This window comes from Chenopodium album, chromosome 3, assembly GCF_948465745.1.
Source record: "Chenopodium album chromosome 3, dcCheAlbu1.1, whole genome shotgun sequence".
In the NCBI taxonomy this organism is placed as follows: domain Eukaryota; kingdom Viridiplantae; phylum Streptophyta; class Magnoliopsida; order Caryophyllales; family Amaranthaceae; genus Chenopodium; species Chenopodium album.
In genome coordinates, this window is record NC_137836.1 from 44,644,672 (window position 1) to 44,665,537 (window position 20,866).

A 20,866-nucleotide genomic window follows, 5' to 3' on the forward strand; every position below is an offset into this window, starting at 1 on the left:
AAAAAAAATTAATTAAAAAATAAAAAATCAAGGCTTGTGGTCTTGTGGACTAAGGAGCTCGAAACGCTCCTATAGTCTGTTCAGGTGACATAAAGAAGGTAGTTCTCGAATTTAAGTAAACCAGACTTTCCCACAAGGCTGCCTTGACCCTTGAAGTTGGTTTTGGGGTCATCAAACCTCTAGAAGTGCTACGAACATTTGCTTGGAAGAGAAGAGTTCAACCCATTGTAGATCTCATTTTCTCAAGGGGAGTCTAGAAAAATTTTGGCGGTATCAACAAAGATAACATGGTACAAAGTACTCTTAACCAAGGATCATGAAGAATGATCATGACTTGATGGGAAGCAATTACTATATTGTCGACAAAGTTGAAGTTTGCAATAAGCTACCGAGAGTCTTGGTGGAAGCGCTTGCATGAGATTCACCGGGCACATAAGCACTCTTAAGCAAACGAATGCTAGGTCAACAAGTCTATCACTCGAACCAATAGGGTATATCCTTGTTAAGATACTTTTGGGTGATGATTGTAAGAATACAGAAAAAGGATAACCAAATTGTCGCTCCCATGGTAAAAGGAAAACAAGACCACGAACTCCCAATTTCCCATGCAGATCATGATTGGATTCAAATATTTTGGGGTTCAAACAACTCAAGTCATGATCGAATTTTGGTTAATTTTTGGTTAGGATTGGATTAATTTTTCAGGTTGGGTCAGTCAGTTTTGGCAGCTCTTCACAGTGACGATACAATTCTAACTTATACGAGTTCACCTGTAAAAGTTACGTGTACCGCCCATGGTAGGGTCCTAGAAGGTGGACAATGAGCAATCTAAATCACACGCAGAAGTTTAACAACCTACCGTGTTGAACGAACGGGATGAGTACAATAGTAACATAGCCAACAATTGTGAGCTTGTGGAAGCTTGATTGCATAACAAACTCTAATCAAAATTACCATAATCACAATATTTTACAAACTGAGAACAAAACCTATCAGAATACTCTTCTTGAAAAGGAATTAAAAATAAAAATTCAAGTATTGTTTTCATTTGCAACCAAACTAAAATCTAAATAGCACCAACGAAGAACGGACAACCTCCAAGCTAGTGGTTTAAGAGTTTTAACCCTTTTTTGTGATGTGCAAATCTCCCTAGTATACTTAGATTCTTACAAGGCAGAAAATTTTTGAAAATGGCGACTTACATCAACCAGATAAAAAACAAAGATGCAATCTTCAACAAAATGTCAGCAACTATATACTGATGACACTACAGAATTAGTACTCCCGCAATCAGGTTTTTACTGATTCAGATATCCGAATAGAGTTGTCACAAACCTACAAAATATACATACCCCGTTATTCATTATTGAATAAACTAAGCCCCATTTTAGTTGGATTTGTAGAGCAAAATTGGAAAGGAGATCTAAAACTCTAACGGTTCACAAAGAAACAGTAAAAAAGACAGAAACCTCACTCAGTTCTCAAGTAATCAGCTTCTTACATAATTGCATAAATGCCAAACAACCGACGTGTTCATATCTGTAAGAAAAAAAAATAATGACTAGTCCGGTAGTTCTTTATTTCCATCAAGCTCTTAAATCTTGGCTGCATCACAGACAGCATTGTGGCCAAACTGTAAAGGTTTTCGAGTTACCAGTCATGCTATTAAGCTGCACCAGCCAAAAGCCATTCACATTGTCCTAAAAATTAAGTTTCCATGGCTGTTATAGCAATCAAAACCCTGATTTCATCATGCTATTCCCTAGAACTTTAAGCATTAACATCAGTGACGCTTGAATAACTCTAGAAAAAATCTTATACATATAACATCCCAGCTCTAAAAGAAATCATCTTATCCACAAGGCTAACAAGAAAAGGTGCAAATAAAAATATTTTTGACACAAGCACAAATGAACAATCAAGGAAGATTACTTGGTTTTCTTTCCGCAACAAAAGTTATTTAAGTGCCCGGATAAACTCAAGGGTACCCTTTAATTCCATCTTTCCCAAATTTTACAAAAGATTCCACCTTTTATCAAAACAAGGATAAAAGAATAGTTTTTTCCTCCTCTTCCTACTCATGTACTTAAGTTTCTGCAATTTCATCCTTTTCAAACAAACAAATTAGACTTGCAAATGCTTACTGTAAATTATCCTTGGCTAAAAGAAACGAATGACCATTTTAGCTGAAGATGACAGTGAATAGGAAGAATAAGGACGAATTATGCATACAGAATACTCTGTATAAGGTATATTACAGAGAAAGGAAGGACATTTATTCAAGGATTAAATTAAGTGCATGCTAATGAGTTCATTACAAGTATCTTCAAGCAGTTGGGTTTCCAAAACAATATTGTGAAATACAGCTTAACTTGGTAACAAATCACATGTCATTGATTATTTTGTTGTGTTTTATGATCCCAGAATAATACTGAATCTTTTAGAAATGGATATGGTTTAAAACTGAAAATAGAAAAACTCAGGAAAATTGACAATGTATATCATCAGACATGCCAGATAGTACCATCACAGGATTTTACTTAATTAAATCAGGACCCTTTTTGCCTTAGCACGACATAAATTTAACTTTAAAGTAGTCTTGTCCAAGAAAAGATTGAGGGATGGGGCTGTGGTGTAAAAGGGAAGGAATCTGGAAGAGGTGGATAGGGTAACTGTGGGAAGGAGGAATGGGGATTTACAGGGTGATAAGACTGATAACTAAGCCGAGTGGGAGGAAAGGGGAAAAGGAGTCTGGGATTGGTGGGTTAGATGGTGATAGCAGAAACAGAGACATGGCAGGTAACGACCAACAACAGAATCAAATTAGTAAACAATACTTGATTAAATTTGGTTCATTAACAGAATAAAGGCATTTATAAAATATATTTATAATACAAGAAATCTTTTTTCCCTGTCCCGAGAAACAAATGTTACACAAAACAGACTATTCACCATAAGTTATTTATTTGGCCAATGATTCCATATATTTCATCCAGATGATTTTGCTACGTATTTAATCTAACAAATGTAATTATTGGATTCTACTATATCATGACAGATGAAGAAAACTAAAATAACCTTCTCTATAAAATGATACAGAGTAATAACAAGGAACATTACCAATAATGATGTAGTATACAAGGACAGATGTACATGAAGTGTTGATAAGCAATACACATTCATTTTCCAAGAACAAGCAAAGGTATAAAAAAAGACATGGAGATAAACACACCAACAACCCACATCCTCAAACACAGACAGATGAGATAATACCGAAGCCAAATGACAGTCAGCTCCCCTTATCATTTACTTCTTCAATACACTGCAAAAACATGGCTTCCATTTTAAAAAAAAAAAAAAATCAAATAGATAAATATAAATAAAAGCAACTAATTGAACATATTATGCTAATTATAATCAAAATGCCTCAGTATTTGTTTTGATGCATAACAGTGATGTTTCGATGAACATCTACACATAGACAATGAAAGGGGCAGAAAAATGCCCAATGGTGACCTAAAATATTTAGAGAGGCATGTGAGGAAATAGGAGATAACTCAATTCTACTTTAAGTGCTAACAGTAGCATATCATCAATAACTCCTATGTCTAGCATATTTAGACTTTTATTTGGTAAATGAGAAAATATATTATGGAGGTTTTTGGATATAGGAACGGGTAAGTGTACATAAAATTGGCCTGTATTCCTAGGTTTTATATACAGAGGAAAAAAAAAAAAAAAAACCACAATACTCCCTCCGTTTCATATCATTCTTCCCATTTCAACCAATTTTGTCTCAAAAAAGGATTTCAGGTCAGAAAACAATATGTAACGGAGGGACTGAGGGCGTACGTTATTTAAATGAGGGAATAGAAATGTTAATTTTACCTTATTCATAATCCCAATGAATGCATGCTACATGAATGAAGAAAACAAATTTGGGTAATACTATACAATAATATTTTTATTTTTTTTCACTTCCTCACCTACTGGAAATTTCTGTAATGTTCCATCAATTAACTCGAAAAATGTTATAGGTGATGTCTTTGTCATTAATATGATGTTAACAAGTTCCATCAAGATGCGTTATGAGAAAAGCTCTGAACATCAAGATGCATTATGAGAAAAGCTTAGAAATTAAGACCTTGATAATAAGCTTAAGAACCCATGATAATATTGGTAAGTTAGCTTAATAACCTTACATTAAGATTAACAATTTTAAATTATTAAGTCTAAAAGATTACCTTAATAATTAAAGGCTTGTGGATTTCTTAGTTTCCGCTTCTTTTGAAAATGAGAAGAAAAAAAAAATCCTATTTGAGAAATGCATTGAAATAAACAAGTTTCAAGGAATTCGAAGTATGAGCCACTTAAAGTTATTTTATTCAATTCATTTTAGTCTTAGAAAACATAAGACTCACCGCCTAACCCTTCATATCATACCTTTGTTCTCTAAAGGTCTCATTTGTCTTTCACCTATTACCATTATAGGGATAGACATCTTACTCTTTTTCTTTTTTATATAATTTTATAATCGTTCTAGGATTTCTCCATATTCTTATGTCCACCCTTTTTTAGTTTATTCTTAATGTATGATATAACATCCCTTCTTAATACTGTGGAGAGGTTTAGATTCTAGATTTCTCAATTCATATCCAATTTCATTTATTTATTTGGATATCTCATTAGTCTTTTAATTGGGAGGTGTAATCTTTTTGTTTTCCCTTTTTTTCAGCAACCAATCTATTGTGTAGGCCATGCCATGGCCTATTTGCAGTATGTGTAAGTGCTGGTGGTGTTGGGAAAACAAAGGAGATAGAAGGTACTAGCTCAATTGTACAATGGTGATCTTGCAATTATACACCAGCCCCATCTTGTGTGGTCCTGTTTTGGTTTAGTTGAAAGGACAAGTGACTTCTTTTGGTTTACTACATTATACAACTAGTTCGTATTCCCTTAGTCCCTTATTTACATGTCTATTTGGGTTTTTCTCACATGAATCAAGGAAGCAGTAGATTCCTTAAAACTAATGAATGGGTATACAAACATGCATGTGGGTTAAAGAGAGATACAGACAAAGAAAAAGTAATTGATAATTATTGAAGAGAGGGGGAGAAAGTATTGGGAATTGTTGATGTCACAAGTACAAAAAAAAAAAAAAAAAAAAAAAAAAAGACAAATCATTAAAAAAGAGGGTAATATTGTAAAAAAAAAAAAATACAACTTTTAAATAGAAATAGGCGTGTAATTTTGGTTACCCAAATATAGAACAAAGGCTTGTGAATAAGGGACGGAGGGATTGTATGATTGCCTACAATTACCTTATCTATCAATAATTATTTCCTCCATTTTCAAATAAAGTAACATTTCTAAAATGCAAAAAATTTAGGATGGTTTGATTTTAGGGAGACATCTTTAGGTGTCTTCATAGTCATAATAGTTACAACTCAATCTAGAAAGATAAAGGCTACCAAACTGAAATTCTGCCAAACCATGGAAAATAGAAGAAATAATAAGATAATTCAAGCTTTCAAGAAGCTTAATTCTCTCTCAACAAACAAACAAACGAACAAAAAACTAATTTCTCCAAAAAAAAAATTTATATATCTCTCTCTACTCCCCTCTTTTTACAAAAATTTTGACTAGGAGCAAGGGATTAGGGATCATGTGCTTTTGGTATTCTAAGCGAGGCGATTTTAAAGACTATTTTCAAAAAAAATGTAATTGTTTATTATAAGTGCCTCACTTTAATGGTGCCTCGTAGGGAGCCTCGGTGCACCTTAAGCCTTTTTATACCTTTTATACCTCTTCGGTCAGTCTATTACAATAATCAATCATAATTTAATAAGTTTATTTTTTTTTTAAAAAAAATAACAATTTATAAAATAAAAAAAAAAACTTTTAATGATATACTACATTTGACATTTAAATAAAAACTTTTGATCAAATCTAAATTACCTTGGTGTGCACCGAGCCTTTTAATACATTGCTTTGACTTCCTTACTTTCTCATCTAAAACATGAGAACTTTCTCAAATTACAGAGCTCAACTACAAAATCTTTTCCCAACCCTCTCTTTGGTCAGTCCATTACAGTACTATAACTTAATAATTTTTTTTTTTTAAATAAAAAAAAAAAAAAACAATTTTAAAAAAATTCTTAAAATGATATACAACATTCAACATTTAAATCAAAACTTTTGATCAAATCATAATTAAAGCAACAACATTGCAAGAGTACTTTGTTAGACAACTTTTGGAATGTATTTTAACATTACAACTCAAATAATCAAATAAAAGGTTGGGCTTAGTAAGCCTAGGAGTGCATCTCAGGAATAGCTCCTTTGTATTTACAAAATATATACGAGGGTAAAAATGTAAATTTGGCAACTACAGTGGTATATTATAAGTTTATAATGTAACATTATGTACCATTATGCATGTATAATGTACTATTAAAGTATAAGTTGTTTGAATAGTACTTACCACCTACCACATGTCACCTATTATACATGTAATGGTACATTTTTCATCCTATATGTTTGCTAAATCAATAGGAGCTATGCTCTAAGGGTTAACCATAAGCCTAGAGCACTAAGGAAAAGGCTACAAAGCATGGTGTATTACTCTAAAGCAAGGTAACTTATGGAAAATTGCCAACAACATTCATGATAATCATGATTCAACATTAAAATGCAACATGAATAGGTTTTCTCCTTTCTACCCTAAATTAAATGCAAGCGAGAATGTTTAACTACTATCCTAACGACCTAAAGTACTTTTAAAAACAGAACAAGAGTAAACCATGATCTTACTTGTACAAATATGCAGCAATCCCAAGAATTATACACAAGAGGATGATATCGATGCAGAAGTTTCGACTCGACCTCAGCTGGAAATAAAGATGCATGTAAAGTCACTAAGAAGGAAAAATAATACAACCTAAGGATACAGATGTAACAGTTGAGCATTATATTGCAATTCAATACCTGTGTCACCGTGTCCTTGAGTCTGACATTAGTATTCTTAAGATCAGAAGTTGCCTTATCCACCTGCAAAAATCAAAGAGAATTAGCTCTGGGTCAAAATCAATCCATTAGCTGCATTATCAGCTTGCCAATAAGAATAAATTGTTTTTCACCTTGGTGTCAATCTCATCCATCAAGGGAACTTGCCTATCCATCTCCTGTATTTGGCAAAAAGCACAGGATGACATGCAAATCAAAATAGAATACTTATTTGAAATTTATCAAAGGAAGGATACAAAAGATGGAAAACCTCGTTCATATCGTGTGCCATATTTTTCAAAGTGTCCAAACCTTCTGCTATCACATCTAAACCTTGATCCTAACAAAATAAGAATATTGCCATAAAGTAAGAATTAAAACACATGGACATGCAAGAAAGAACTCAAATTCCAACTGAAAGTTTTGAGTAAGAAATGGGAGCACTGTGCAAATTCACCTGCTTGATTTTTCTCATTTCATACTCTTGCTTAAATTGGCTGGACTGTTCAGTCTCCTGTAGATACTCATCATCAAATCTTCCATCTAACATTTATAGAAAACAAAATGCAATAAATTATATTAGTCCCATAAGCCCTTTCAAGCGTCAACCTTAACACTAGCAAATGTAGGTTTGCTTTCCAAAATGCCACACAAATAAATTCAAACACACCTGAATCAAATTTTATCTCCTGGCGAGTAGCTGAAGAAGTCCAACCAGATGTCCAACCCCCATTCTTTTTAGCTGCAGGGGTTCCATCTGGTATGGATTGAATTCTATCAGGCAAAGCAAGGACTAAATCATTACGAGCGGAAAGTTCCTCAATTGAAAGCCCTTTCACCTGCATTACATAAGATTAACTAAATAAGTACTCAAATTGCAAGACCAAATGCAAGATACAATGGCTTTGATTAAAATCAAAATACATTGTTTTTCACCATTCAACCACGGGAAAATCTAAGGCGGGCTAACCCAGGCCACAACCCGCCTCATTGCCCAGAATATCTATAAAAAGTATTGAATGTATCATTTTACAGAAAAATGGGTTAGCATACTTGATTCTTGTTTGATGCAATAAATCAAATCCTAATGGTTGTAGCTTTACTCGATTTGCTTCTGTTGACACTAATTTCATACTTTTACGGATTTATTTCAAAAATATCTTTTTTATGTTATAAGCAGATTAGCAGAATACATGTTCTTATTAATTACTTTGGCTTTTTTTCCCCTATTTCTCTTTAGGAATTTTTTTCTCCTAATTCTTTGAGAAAGCTCTATAGTTACCGTTTTACGCCATGCCCAATCTAAAAATTCTGATCCACCTATGATTCACCTCAAATAACTTAGCATCTCAAAAGGCAACAAGACTAAATTCAAAATACCAATTCATTTACAAAATAAGAAAGTATAATTCATTGTCTTTCTGCTAATTTAGTTTTTCAACTGTATTGCTAGTAGAAACTACCGATATTTCAAAGTTCCAAGTAAACATAGATCCAGCAAAAGTAGGGCAAAATTGGCAACAAATCAATTGAAATTCAGCACAAAATCAGATTAATCAGCATCATAAACCAAAACTGAAGAAAATTACACACCCTTTTTTGAGCCAATCGCTGCAACTTAGGCACTTCTTCAAGTAATCGGCCTTTAATTCGACGAATCTCAGCATTCAACGCCACAACAGACGCCCTATTCGACTCATTTGCAGCTGTTTCAGCTTTCTGAAAAACAAAAATCCCCCAATTCAACAACCATAAATTCAATCAAACCCTAAATCAAGCAAAACCAAACAATGAGAGATGAAGACCTGATATGCAGTTTCAATGTCGGATTCGACGGAAGAGTAGAGACGAGCAAAAGCGTCATCGCCGGAAACGTTGGAGTCGCGCTGCTTTTCGACGTCGTATTTGTCGTATTTCTGGCAGATCGCGTCAACTCTGGTGAGAATGTCGATCACACTCATTGTTAATGCAGTGGGGTGTTGATGATGGGATGGGAGGTTATGCCGAAGATGTTAAGCTTACAACACCGTCAGGGGAGTATGAGAGTGAGAGAGAGAGAGAGAGAGAGAGAGGGGGGGGGGGGGGGGGGAATAATTTGTGAGTGACAGGCTAAAACAGGTCGGAAAGCCTTAGAATTCAAATTTTTAGCAGTTTTTTTTTTTTTCCCCTGTATAGGCTGTATTGAAACTAGGGATGTCAGTGGGACGGGTCTAGCTTTGGTGGGTCGCGGGGCGAGGATGGGTCTAAAATCCATACCAGCGATGGGGCGGGGATGGATTTTAAGTAGGGTGGCAATGGATTTGGACCCGACCCGGATCCGTGGATCCAGATCCGTTTTTGGGTCTTCAAATTTTGGACCCGACGGATCCGGGTCGGATCCGGGTCCTGTTGACAAAAACGGATCTGGATCTGGGTCTGGGCCCTAGACCCGGATTCAGATCCGTAGACCCGTTTTTTTATTTTTCCTATTAAAAAAAACTAAAATTGTTTGTTTCTAAATTAAAAAAGTTGATAATGTTAGTAATGATAAAGATTTACCCTTTCAAGAGATGAATTTTGGATGCTCATATTATATACATCATCGTTGTTTTTTCACTAGCTCATATGTAACATCGTATTTTTTTTGTTGTTTATAATTTTAATTCAAAATATTAGTGTATAAGTTGGTTAATTTGGGGTTGAACTTAATAACCAACAACGTAAGTTTGAAATAAATTTTTTTTGACCCGGACATTACATTTATTGCAAAAAAATTAGGCAAAATATATTGGACTCGTTTTGGACCCGGATCCGAACCCGGATCAATTGGACCCGACGGATCCGGATCCGGGTCTTCATTTTCTAGACCCGACGGATCCGGGTCGGATCTGGATCCTATATACAAAAACGGATCTAGATCCGGGTCCATCCGAACCCGGTCCAGATCCGACCCGTTGCCATCCCTAATTTTAAGGAATACCCGCCTTGCCCTGCCTGACCCGCCCCATACCCGTCCGCCCCGCCTGACCCACCCCATACCCGACCCATACCCGCATTATAACAAACTTCCTGACTTCCTAAGAAAAAAAACCCACCTTCTCATTCATTCTCATTTCCCAACCCTAGCCGCACTATCACACTATTCTCTCCTCTCACCTTACTTCCTCTCAAGATCTAATCCTCTGAAATTTTGAACACATAACCCGTATACAATCTTACCGACCAGCAATATGATCATGGGTTAGATAGGTCGTTAAGCTACTACCCTAACCAAATTAATCATTTATAATACCTAAACCTACACTAAACTAGTTAGTGGCAAGTAAAGGGTCGAACCACTAGGGAAGCACGCTAATTCAACATCAATAATCACTAATGCAAGAGTGAAAAGGGGATTGTTTTTGTTGGTTTTGTTGAGTAAGAACACTAAAACTACAAATAAGCACGAAAATGATGGTTAAAATCAAGGGAAAATGACGCTAGGGATACGGGGGTGTCCAATATGATTAGAAAGAGGGGAATAATGGTAATTATCATGAAACACATGTCAAAGAACACAAGATTCTACCTAAACAATTCATTCTCATGCAATAGTCTAGGCAAATCAATGAAAGAGGTCTACACTAATAAGGATCATTCTCATGCATCCTATTAGTTACAATCAAATCAAGAGAATAAAGAAGCACAATCCATAAAAACTCCACTTTAATAACTCATTCTCATGCAATCATTAAAATAGAGATGATCCTAATCTAGTTCAAATCACTTTCATGCATTTAAACTAGAAAACATCAAATAGAGTGCAACAATAATCTCAAGCTAATAAAAATCATGTCTTTCATCAATATATGGCATAAGTTCAATCCAACCATCATCATTCATCCAATATCAAATCATATCTTCCACCCCCTTCCCCTAGCTAAAAGTTTAGCCTAGAGAAGGGAGATTAAACATAATATCAAAACTAGAAATAAACTCAAGAAACTCAAAACAAAACATGATTAAAATCAATGAAATCAATAACAACTAGATAAACTAATAAGATTAACAAGAATAAGTAACAATAAAACAAATAAATAATACTAAAGGAAAGGCGAAGAGATTACTAAATAAAGGACTAATGAAAGATGAAAACTTGAATTCTTGCTTGATTGAAAATTAAACTTGAGCAAAGTTGAATACTTGGAAGAAAATTGAGCAATAATCTACTTTCTCTCTCTAAAAATTATCTAATCTACCCTAAGAGAGAGAAGCTCTCCTCAACTAATTAAGAAAAATAGCATCATAAAATTCCCCCTTTCTAATTACCCAAAGATGGGTATTTATACAAAACTAATAAAACTAAAAAAAAATTAAAAAAAAAATCAGAAATTAAGGAGGAAACAAAAGAAAAATAAAAGAGAAAAGAAATAAGAAAAGAAAAGGAAAATAAAAAGAATAAGGAAAGAAAATAAAAGAAAAGAAAGAAATTGAAAAAAAAAAAAAGCAAACCCACCAATTCCCCAAATTAAACCATCAGACGACCCTCCATTCCCCTTCTTCTTTGATTTTTTTGCTTTTATGGGAATAATCCCATACTTCACTCACCATCAAACTCCATCATCAAACATCGCCATCAAATCCCCACCGTTCATCATCATCAACTATAATGGAGCAGCCAATTCGCGGCCGCGCAGCCCTGTTAGAAAGCGCACAAATGGAGTTCAAATTCAGATTCGAGGCAGTAGCATTTGCGCGCTTTCTGACAGGGTTGTGCGGCCGCGAATTGGCTGCTCTGTTAGAGGTTGTTGGTGAGTGTGTAACGGTGGTTAATTTGAGGTGAATAATTACGAGGTGATGCAGGGGAAGTGGGCTGTTTGCGTGTTTGCGAGTTGGCTGGGATTGGTGGCGAAATGGGAAGCGCAGCAGTTTCTGAGGGTTGCTCTGATTGGAGGCCGCTGCTGGCGATTTGTGGTTGTTGGGTAGGTGGTAATTGATGGCTAGAGATGTTGGGGTTTGGTTTGCGTGGGCAGCGTTGCTGCTGGGAACGGCTTTAATTGGTGGCTGACGGTGGTTCTGGGTGTGGGGGTTGACAGGGTAAAGTCGTATCCCCTAATCAAAAGTATTACCTAAATCCTCTAACTAACGTAGATAGGGAAGTAGGGTCGAATCCACAGAGAAACGAGTCTTTCTATTCCTAATTAAATAAAGTAATCTAAATTATAAAGTAACCAATATGTGAATTTGAATGTGAAACTAAACTACGAAGATTAAGAATAAGGAGAAAATAATATATAAAAGGATCTAGGGCATAGGTTCACCAATAAATAATATTTCAGGGTAGAATATAATAATCAATCATCAATGAATATATTAATCAGATTATAAAGGACTTTCGCTACATATTATAATCAAACAATCAATTTACCGGTATTAAATCTCATCTTTCGAATCTCGACCTAACCATTTATAAATTAACCTGTCTATTGAAACTTGACCTAAACATCAATTCTCATCTGTCGAATCTCGAATCAATATTGTCAAACTCATGCATAAAAGATCAGGCCTAATCTAGTCACAAAGCATTAAATCAATCAATAGGAAATTAATCTAGCATTGACAATTAACAAAAATAAATTACTCCATATTAATTATGGATCCCCACAAACCCTAGAAATAGAACTACTCACACATAATAGAAACTAAACTAATCAAAGCAGTAAAGCAAGACATGATCAAAGGAATAAAATAAACAACTAAGATTAAGAAAAGAGAAATAGTTACCAAAAAAATCTGGAATTAAGAACAAAAGTATAAGAGAGAGAAAACCTAAGAAAACAATTAAGAGAGTAAAGAAAAGAGTAAGAAGTCCATCTACCTAATAATTACACGTGCCCGATCGGGCGAGGCACCGCCCGATCGGGCGCGCCTTTTTGCTTCTCTCGCCCGGCCGGGCGCGCCTCCGGGTGCCAGCCTTTTTGGCCGGGCGGCTCTCTTGGGCCACTATCTGGACTACGATTGGGCTCCGATTCTTCGGGCCAATCTGGGTTTCCTCTTCGGGTCTTGAATACTCGGTCCAAATGCCCCGGTATCACACATACCGAGCCCTTAATCATCGGTTCGATGGATCTAACCGGCTCTGGGCTATAAAATCTAGTCGTGCTTCTCCAATGCTCGTGATTGCTCCATAATATATCGGGAAAATGCTCCAAAAGTGAAAATCCCTGCAAAAGTCAATCAAATCTGCGAAAACACTAGAAAACACCAATTAGTAATAAAAGTGGCTCTAAAGAGCCAAAAACACTACTAATTATGACCAAGGGACGGGGGTAAAGTACTATATAAAATAAACACATCAAACTCCCCCAAGCCAAACCTTTGCTTGTCCCTAAGCAAAGATCTCATCAATGAATCAATAAATATGCTTCACCCCAAAAAGTAAAAATCAAGCACAAACGATTCAGGGTAAATCAAATAAACATGCTTCAAAATCAACCAATCAAATCCATCCAATTACCTTTCCTCCCTAACAATTGTCAAATAGAGCAAACCACAAGAGCATATAGAATTCAAGACTAGTGCTCACACACTCAACTCTCATTTATGTGGCGAGTAAAAGATGTACTCGATCGCTCTCCAACCAACCCCTTTAAGTGAACAATGCCCTCCCAACTCACACTCTCGTGTGTATAAAACAATGAACGCTCAACCTACTAGTCGACTCGAAATATGTCAAATAATAACTTGCATTGATAAACAACACTTTCACATTCATACAACTCTATGCACAAAGGTCAGAAGGTCTTTAAAGCTTGTAATGTAAGGCTAGGGTAAAGGGTAGGAATCATTTGGGAACAAGTGAGAGAAAAGCTATGCTTAAGGGAGCAAATCCTAGTAAAACCCATGATCAAAATAAATAGTGATCAACACCTCCTACATAACCAACTCTAACATCAACCAAATATACTCCAATCAATACAAACAATCCCAACACTTACATATCACTCATAAAAATATAATAATGAAGAAGTGGAGTGAATAAACAAACTTTATTTTCCAAACTTGAATTTTTCATTGAAGCTCTTATTTTTTTTCTTTTGATCAACCTCCAACTAGAACATTTGAACACTGAACATTTTTTTTCTCTTTGTTTTCTTTTCTTTTGAAGTTCACTTTTTTTTTTCACTTATTTTTTTTCTTGAACTTTTTTTTTTTTTTCATAACACCATGATTTATTTTTTTCAAGAAAATATAACTTTCAAAATCATCAAAAATAAACATGATCAAGAACAAAAACAACTTCTCAAATCCCACCCAAATTGTGCAAATAATAAGCACACTACAAACTCCCTCACCTCACTCACTAATAGCTCCCCCAAGCCAAGCTTGGGACTAGTAACCAATGGGGCAAAATAGGCTTGTAATGTGGCTAATAAACAACAAAAAGTCAAGGCAACAACATGGGTAGCAAGAAGGGAACAAATGTATCTACAATCATCTGAAGGCTACCTAAAAGAATGAACGCCTTAGTCAATGTGCATAATAATGAATCATATAAACATTACTCATAGTTGCAAACTGTTTCGGGGTTTTTGTCCCTCGGGAGAGTTACAACACTGAAACTGGATTCAACTGAGGATGCCTGTACCTGCAAAGCAAACGGACCGCCGGATGGTCGGTGGTCCGCCTCCGAAGATTAAGTCAGTAAACGTTCGGAAATAAAACGTGCGGAAGTAAAGTTATCTGCTTGGATTCCAAGCTCAGGTAAAGTGCTGTGTGTTCCTTGAAAACGACAGCTCTGTGGTAAGTGACGTATTGTCTCGTATTGCGTGTCAAAATTCTCTCTCTTTTTCTGTGTCGTCATAAATGACATAATGTCCCTATTTATAGGGTCCTTTTGAAAAGTGTGCCTTCCTAGGATCTGGTGACCTAGGAATTAGGTCACGCCGTTTTGCGGCGCCTCGGGATTTGGGCCTTAGAAGGCCTCCATCCCAGGGCCAATGCCTGAGTGACACGTGTCACTATGCCCAAAAGGATTTTGAAGCACTTTTTGTGTGACACGTGTCGCCACCTGAATAGTCCCTGCTGGACCTTCAGTCCACGTAGGACGGAGAAGAGCCCACCCTCCACGTGTCATTATTCCATAGGTCCAAATGGCACCTATACGGAGGACACGTGGCGCTTTCTGATTGGGCCACCTGGCCGGGTATGAAATACCCAAATCATTTGCCCCTCACAGGGGTCACGTGCCTTGCACGTGACTCCTGTGACAGGTGTCAGTATCTGAGTGGTCAGATTCAAAAATTACTGGAGGGAAAAAATTAGGGTTTTACCCCCCTATAAATAGTAAGGTTTGACCCCCCCCCCCCCTTGGATTCACACCTTGGCGAATCTCTGGAGAATCTTGGACTTTTTGACTTAAAGAATCTCAAAATTCCCTAAGCGTTTTTCAAGCATCCGACACTCGGCCAACAGTCCGACCGCTCTTAAATCAACCAGGCGTCTTTCTCCCTTCTTCTAAGGTAACGCCTGTTTTTTTTCTCTTTTTACTCTTCATTTTTTCTTTGTTTTCGAAAAAATGGCTCCCCAATTGCATGTGGCACGGCGTAGGATAGTGATCAGGCGGTCACCGGGGACGGCTGAATCTAGAACTAGCAGTGCCGAATGCTTGGCCAAAGACCCTGCTTTGCGAACTTCTCCGAATCCGACCGTTTCCGTGTCTGTGCAGGACACTATGGCCAGAATCAAAAGAACAGCAAGGCAGTGTAGCTCCGATGGAGTTTTCTACCATTCGGATGGGTCGACTGTTTTTTCAGACGGCTCAATAAGAGTGCCTTGAAGTGAGCTGTCGGAACACCCTGACAGCCCTTCTTATCTTCCTCCAACCCCCACCTATTACCATTCGCCCACATCTAGTGGAACTCCCAGTGATGGAATCTTGGGGGAGGCGGATGAAGAATATCAACCCGGGCCTTCTGGACAGGCGTCGGAAGAGAGTCTAGGGGAGGACCCCGCTGGAACCAGTCGGCGGTCCCCTAGCTCTGATGAGAGCTCTGATGACGAGTCGGCCTCGTCATCTTCTTCTGAGAATGCCTCCGTAACTTCAGAGGAGGCTAGATCAAAAATAGATTCTGCCAGAGAGTCCCTGGCAGTGGATAGGGGGGAAAGCTGGGCCGAGCCGAGCGCTTCCAGGCGCTTGGAGAGAGCCCCCTACTATCAGCATGTTCCGCCAGGCAGGCGGAGCGCCATGGCATCCGGCCTTGCCAATTTTAGGCGCAAGGTCGTCCTAGGATATGGCTACACTTTGTCGGTCCCTAACGAGGGCGACACCATAACCTGGCCGAGCCTGGCCAGCTATCAAGACAAAGCATTCGGCTACTATGAAGCGGCCTTCCAGGCTGGCCTCCGCTTCCCTCTCCATCCGGCCGTGGAGAGGATCTTGGACGGATACCAACTGGGTATCTGGCAACTTGTACCCAACTCCTGGATCAATATTCTGGGGTACGTTGCCGCCTGTGAGATGCTGCAGGTGGAGGCGAGCTTTGAAGCGTTCGCCCACATGCACTATCTGAGCAGGGCGCCTGCTAGGGGCGGCGAGGGCTGGTACACCTTGACCACTTGCAAGGGGTACATGATGGCTGTTGGCAAAGAGAACAAGTGGAAAAACTGGAGGACTAAGTTTTACATAGTCAAGTCTGCCGACAGCCGCCTGAACCAAAAGTATAACAGGTGGAATAAGGATCCACCTCTCCTAGCAGGCAGGAGCGCATTGCCGCCTATTCCCAGGCGGGCAAAGGAGGAGATCATGGACGCGGGGTTGTTTACCGTGTCCGTGTGGACGAATGATGAGGGGGACAAGGAGGTCACCCCTCAATGCTATCTCCCTTTTTACAAGTGGTTTGAAGAAGGGACATTCTTAGCCGCTTGTGGGCTAAGTTCTGAAATGCCGAGAGGTAGTCGGCCGTCTGTTTTATATGCAATTTACTTTTGCTTTTCAGTACCTGTTTAATGGTGCTAACACTTGTTCATTTTTGCAGACAAAGCAATGGAGAAGCTCTCGGCCACAAGGAAACCGGCTGTATCTGCTGCTCGATACAGGTCGAATGTCCTAAACAGGGCAGAAGCAACCACTCACACCAAAGTGGATGAGCAGAGAACTGGCGGCACCTCCAAGGTAGGAAATTGTTATACTTTCATTCTGGGCCAATATTTAACTTGCCCGAATGATTTCTAACTTGTGTTTGTCTTGTATTGTTGTAGGGTACGCCTTCCAAATCTCCTTCAAAACCATCCGACCCTAAAATCGAAAAGACTAGGGCGGGTGACGTGAGCGCATCCGGCAAGGGCGGCCGGAAGCACGTTGCTCATAAGCCCAAGAAGGGCCCAGACGCCTCTTCTCTCGAAGCTGAAAAGGAGATCAGCAAACCGGATGCCCAGAGGGCATCGAAGGGTGGCTTCAAGCAACCCACCACTGCTGTCGGCTCAGCAGGAGAGAAGAGGAGCCTGGGGAGAGAGGAGGAACAGAAGGACGACGGTAAAACCCATTCGCCTCTATTGTTCTTCCATTTAGATGTACTTTAAGTTATTTTTCTAACTTTCTTTCCCTCTCAGTTCCTGTGCAGAGGCCGACTGTAGTCCAGATGGCCAAGTCCATGCTGAGGGCGGTTGATCCTGACGACAAGGCGTCTGTCAGAGGAGTCGGCACCCTTGACTTGGATGGCATCTTGGGGAATGATGTATTCATTTTATATAGTATTTTACCCCCGTCCCTTGGTCATAATTAGTAGTGTTTTTGGCTCTTTAGAGCCACTTTTATTACTAATTGGTGTTTTCTAGTGTTTTCGTAGATTTGGTTGACTTTTGCAGGGATTTATGCTTTTGGAGTATTTTCCCGAGATATTTTGGAGCAATCACGAGCACTGGAGAAGCACGACCAGATTTTATAGCCCAGGGCCGGTTGGAGCCATCGAACCGGTGATTAAGGGCTCGGTAGAGGTGATACCGGGGCGTTTGGACCGAGTATTCAAGACCCAAAGAGGAAACCCAGATTGGCCCGAAGAATTGGAGCCCAATCGAAGTCCAAATATTGTCCCAAATGATCCGCCCGGCCAAAAAGGCTGGCGCCCGGAGGCGCGCCCGGCCGGGCGGGAGGAGCGCCCGGTGACGCGCCCGGCCGGGCGCGAGATTGCTATTAGAGATAAAAAAAGGCGCGCCCGATCGGGCGGTGCCTCGCCCGATCGGGCGCGTGTTTATTTAGGAAACAATTAGAGTCGTATTAATTTGTTTTAGTTTAGGATTTTTGTACGGAGTATAAATACTCCTCCGTAATACGTTTTTAGATCGTCTCTTCTTTTGGGGGGAGATCTTCTTTTCTCTTCTTCTCCTCTTCTTCTTCCCTAATCTTTTCTCTTAGACTTTCTCTCTCTACTTAGTTTTCTCTTTCTAAACTCTCTCTCTAAACCTTTGTGATTATTTCTTTAATTAATTTCAGAATTATTTTGGTAACGATTTCTCTTCCCTTAATCTTAGTTATTTATTTTATTCCTTTGATCATGATTTATTTTATTGCTTTGCTTAGTTTATATTTAATTATGTGTGAGTAGTTTAATTTCTAGGGTTCATGGGGATCTAATAAATAATATGAAGGAGTAAATTATTGTTGTTGATTATTAATGCTAGATTAATTTCCTATTGATTGATTTAATGCTCTGTGACTGGATTAGACCTATCTTTTATGCATGAGTTTGACAATATTGATTCAAGAATCGAGAGATGAGAATTAATGTTTAGGTCTAGTTTCAATAGGCAAGTTAATTTATAAATGGTTAAGTCAAGATTCGTGAGATGAGATTTAATACCGATAAATTAATTGTGTGATTGTAATAAGGAGCGAGAGCCCTTTACAATCTGATTAATTAATGCATTGATGATTGACTATTATTGATTGTTGGTATTGCATGATGATTTCTTATTGAATTGTTTTAATGTTTTACAATTGCGGCTTGTAAAATTATAGCAATATTAAATTGATGAATCGAGCAGATGTTAATTTGATATTAAAGGCTATTTTCGATAAGAACTTAGATCTAGTAAATTGCGAGAGCCTGTTAGATCTATGTTGATTAATAAATTGCGAGAGCCTGTTAATCATGTTATTTATGCCATGTCAATGATTGATTACCCTATTTTACCCCGGAATATTATTTATTGGTGAACCTATGCCCTAGATCCTTTTATATATTATTTTCTCCCTTTTCTTACTCTTTTTAGTTTAGTTTCATATTCAACTTTTAATATTGGTTACTTAAATAATTTAGATTATAATATTTAATTAGGAGTATAAAGACTTGTTTCCCTGTGGAGATCGACCCTACTTCCCTATCTACTTTAGTTAGTGAATTAGGTAATTATTTTTGATTAGGGGATACGACTTTACCCTGTTAAAATTTGGCGCTGTTGCCGGGGAAACGGTTTTATTTTTATTTCTGATTATTTTTGTAGTCTAGATTATTTCCCTTTTTGTCTCAGAGAGCGTTAGTTCTCTGAGACAAATCTCATATTTGCTTCTAGTTTTTGTTTATGCCCAGGTATTCCAGATCAGGTTACATCCCATTCGATCCTGAGATCGAACGTTCCTTCCATAGACAGAAAAACTTCTACAAGCAAATCCTGGCGGATTCTGGTGATAATAACAATAATCACCGAGATTCTCCAACTGGTACTAGCAATTCAGAGGCATCATCAGACACAGAATCAGAGATGGCGGTTCCAAAGAAACTTAGTGATTATTCACAACCAAAGCTTACGGATTTTCCACATCTCACCCCCACTCCGGCTCTTGATGGGGTTCAATTTGAAATTAAGCCTCAATTTATAACGATGATAGAGAGGAAGCAATTCAGTGGAGCCAAGGGTGAAGACCCAAATCTTCACATTGCCGACTATTGTCAATATTGCAACACCATAAGGCAAGCCGGGGTCACTCAAGACCAAATCAGGGAGATTCTCTTTCCCTTTTCTTTAACTGGAAAAGCTAAATTGTGGTTTAATGGTTTAAATAAAACTACGCTTGGTATATCTGACTGGGAAACTCTTGTTTTGAATTTTTATAACAAATATTACCCTGCAGAGAGAACAGCAGTACTACGGAGTGCGATTCAGAACTTCGCCCAAGAAGCCGATGAGTCTTTATATGAGGCTTGGGAGAGGTTCAAGGACTTACAAAGAGAATGTCCTCACCACAATTTAGCACAATGGCAGTTAATCCAAGCCTTTTATAATGGCATTGGAAATTCTTCTAGAATAATTTTAGACTCTGCAGCTAGTGGGAGATTTATGAATCTTAATGTTGATGACGCAGGTCAGGTTATTGAAGATATGGCGATACACAATTCCCAATATGGGAATCCAAGAGGATTTGCTAACAAGGGGAAACATAGCGTCGACTCTGTATCCTTTTTGCAAGCTCAACTGACCTCTATTTGTCAAAAATTAGATAATCTGAGCACTGCTAACGTAGCCAATGTTTCTGCGATTAATAATAATTCTAATGAGGCTTTCTGTGAAAATTGTGGTATTGTAGGTCATTGGGAGCAGGATTGCAGGAGTTCCGTGGAGCAAGTTAATGCCTTCCAAGCTTATAGGCAGAATAACCCATACTCCAACACTTACAATCCTGGGTATCGGAATCATCCATACCTTTCCTACCGGAGCACTAATGTTCAAAATCCCCCACCACAAGAACCACAGGTGCCACAACAACAGCAGCAGAAATACTATCATCCCAATGCTGGCCTAAAGAATCAACCACAACAACCCCCCTCATCTTCAGACCCTTCTTTAGGGGAAATTAGAGCAATGTTGGTTAATATGCAAAAGCACATGGAGAGCAGAGATGCGACAA

The 20,866-nt window shown here is 38.1% G+C and overlaps 1 protein-coding gene and 1 non-coding gene across 6 annotated transcripts; both read right to left on the reverse strand.

Annotated features, from left to right (window-relative positions):
- Window positions 1-1,020: 1,020 nt before the first annotated feature.
- On the reverse strand, window positions 1,021-9,076 carry LOC145623967 (syntaxin-71-like). 5 transcript variants are annotated; one of them, XM_081676887.1, is made up of 10 exons: window positions 8,811-9,076; window positions 8,599-8,724; window positions 7,676-7,844; window positions 7,463-7,548; window positions 7,277-7,345; window positions 7,140-7,184; window positions 6,988-7,050; window positions 6,814-6,890; window positions 3,274-3,322; window positions 1,021-1,335 (listed from the first exon to the last, which is right to left on the reverse strand). In XM_081676887.1, the coding sequence occupies exons 1-9, from the start codon at window positions 8,964-8,966 to the stop codon at window positions 3,307-3,309; spliced, it is 807 nt and encodes a 268-aa protein (XP_081533013.1). In that variant the 5' UTR covers window positions 8,967-9,076; the 3' UTR covers window positions 1,021-1,335; window positions 3,274-3,306. The 5 variants fall into 5 exon arrangements, 4 of the variants coding, with proteins under 4 accessions (XP_081533013.1, XP_081533012.1, XP_081533011.1 ...); XR_014110346.1 differs by lacking the exon at window positions 1,021-1,335 and adding an exon at window positions 1,594-1,700 and having other exon boundaries at window positions 3,233-3,336; XM_081676886.1 differs by lacking the exon at window positions 1,021-1,335 and adding an exon at window positions 1,610-1,700.
- Window positions 9,077-20,103: 11,027 nt separating this feature from the next.
- Window positions 20,104-20,210, reverse strand: LOC145625942 (small nucleolar RNA R71). Its single transcript, XR_014110833.1, has one exon. It is a non-coding gene; the product is annotated as a small nucleolar RNA R71 (small nucleolar RNA).
- Between the last annotated feature and the right edge of the window lie 656 nt (window positions 20,211-20,866).

What these genes read in the sequence shown, in the direction of transcription:
- LOC145623967 (XM_081676884.1), bottom strand. Translation starts at nt 8,966, where the DNA reads ATGAGTGTGATCGACATTCTCACCAGAGTTGACGCGATCTGCCAGAAA. An exon ending in GGAGATAAAATTTGATTCAG is followed by an intron (nt 7,549 to 7,675) that starts GTGTGTTTGAAT and finishes TATAAATGTTAG; the next exon opens with ATGGAAGATTTGATGATGAG. An exon ending in TCAAGGACACGGTGACACAG is followed by an intron (nt 6,891 to 6,987) that starts GTATTGAATTGC and finishes CTTTATTTCCAG; the next exon opens with CTGAGGTCGAGTCGAAACTT.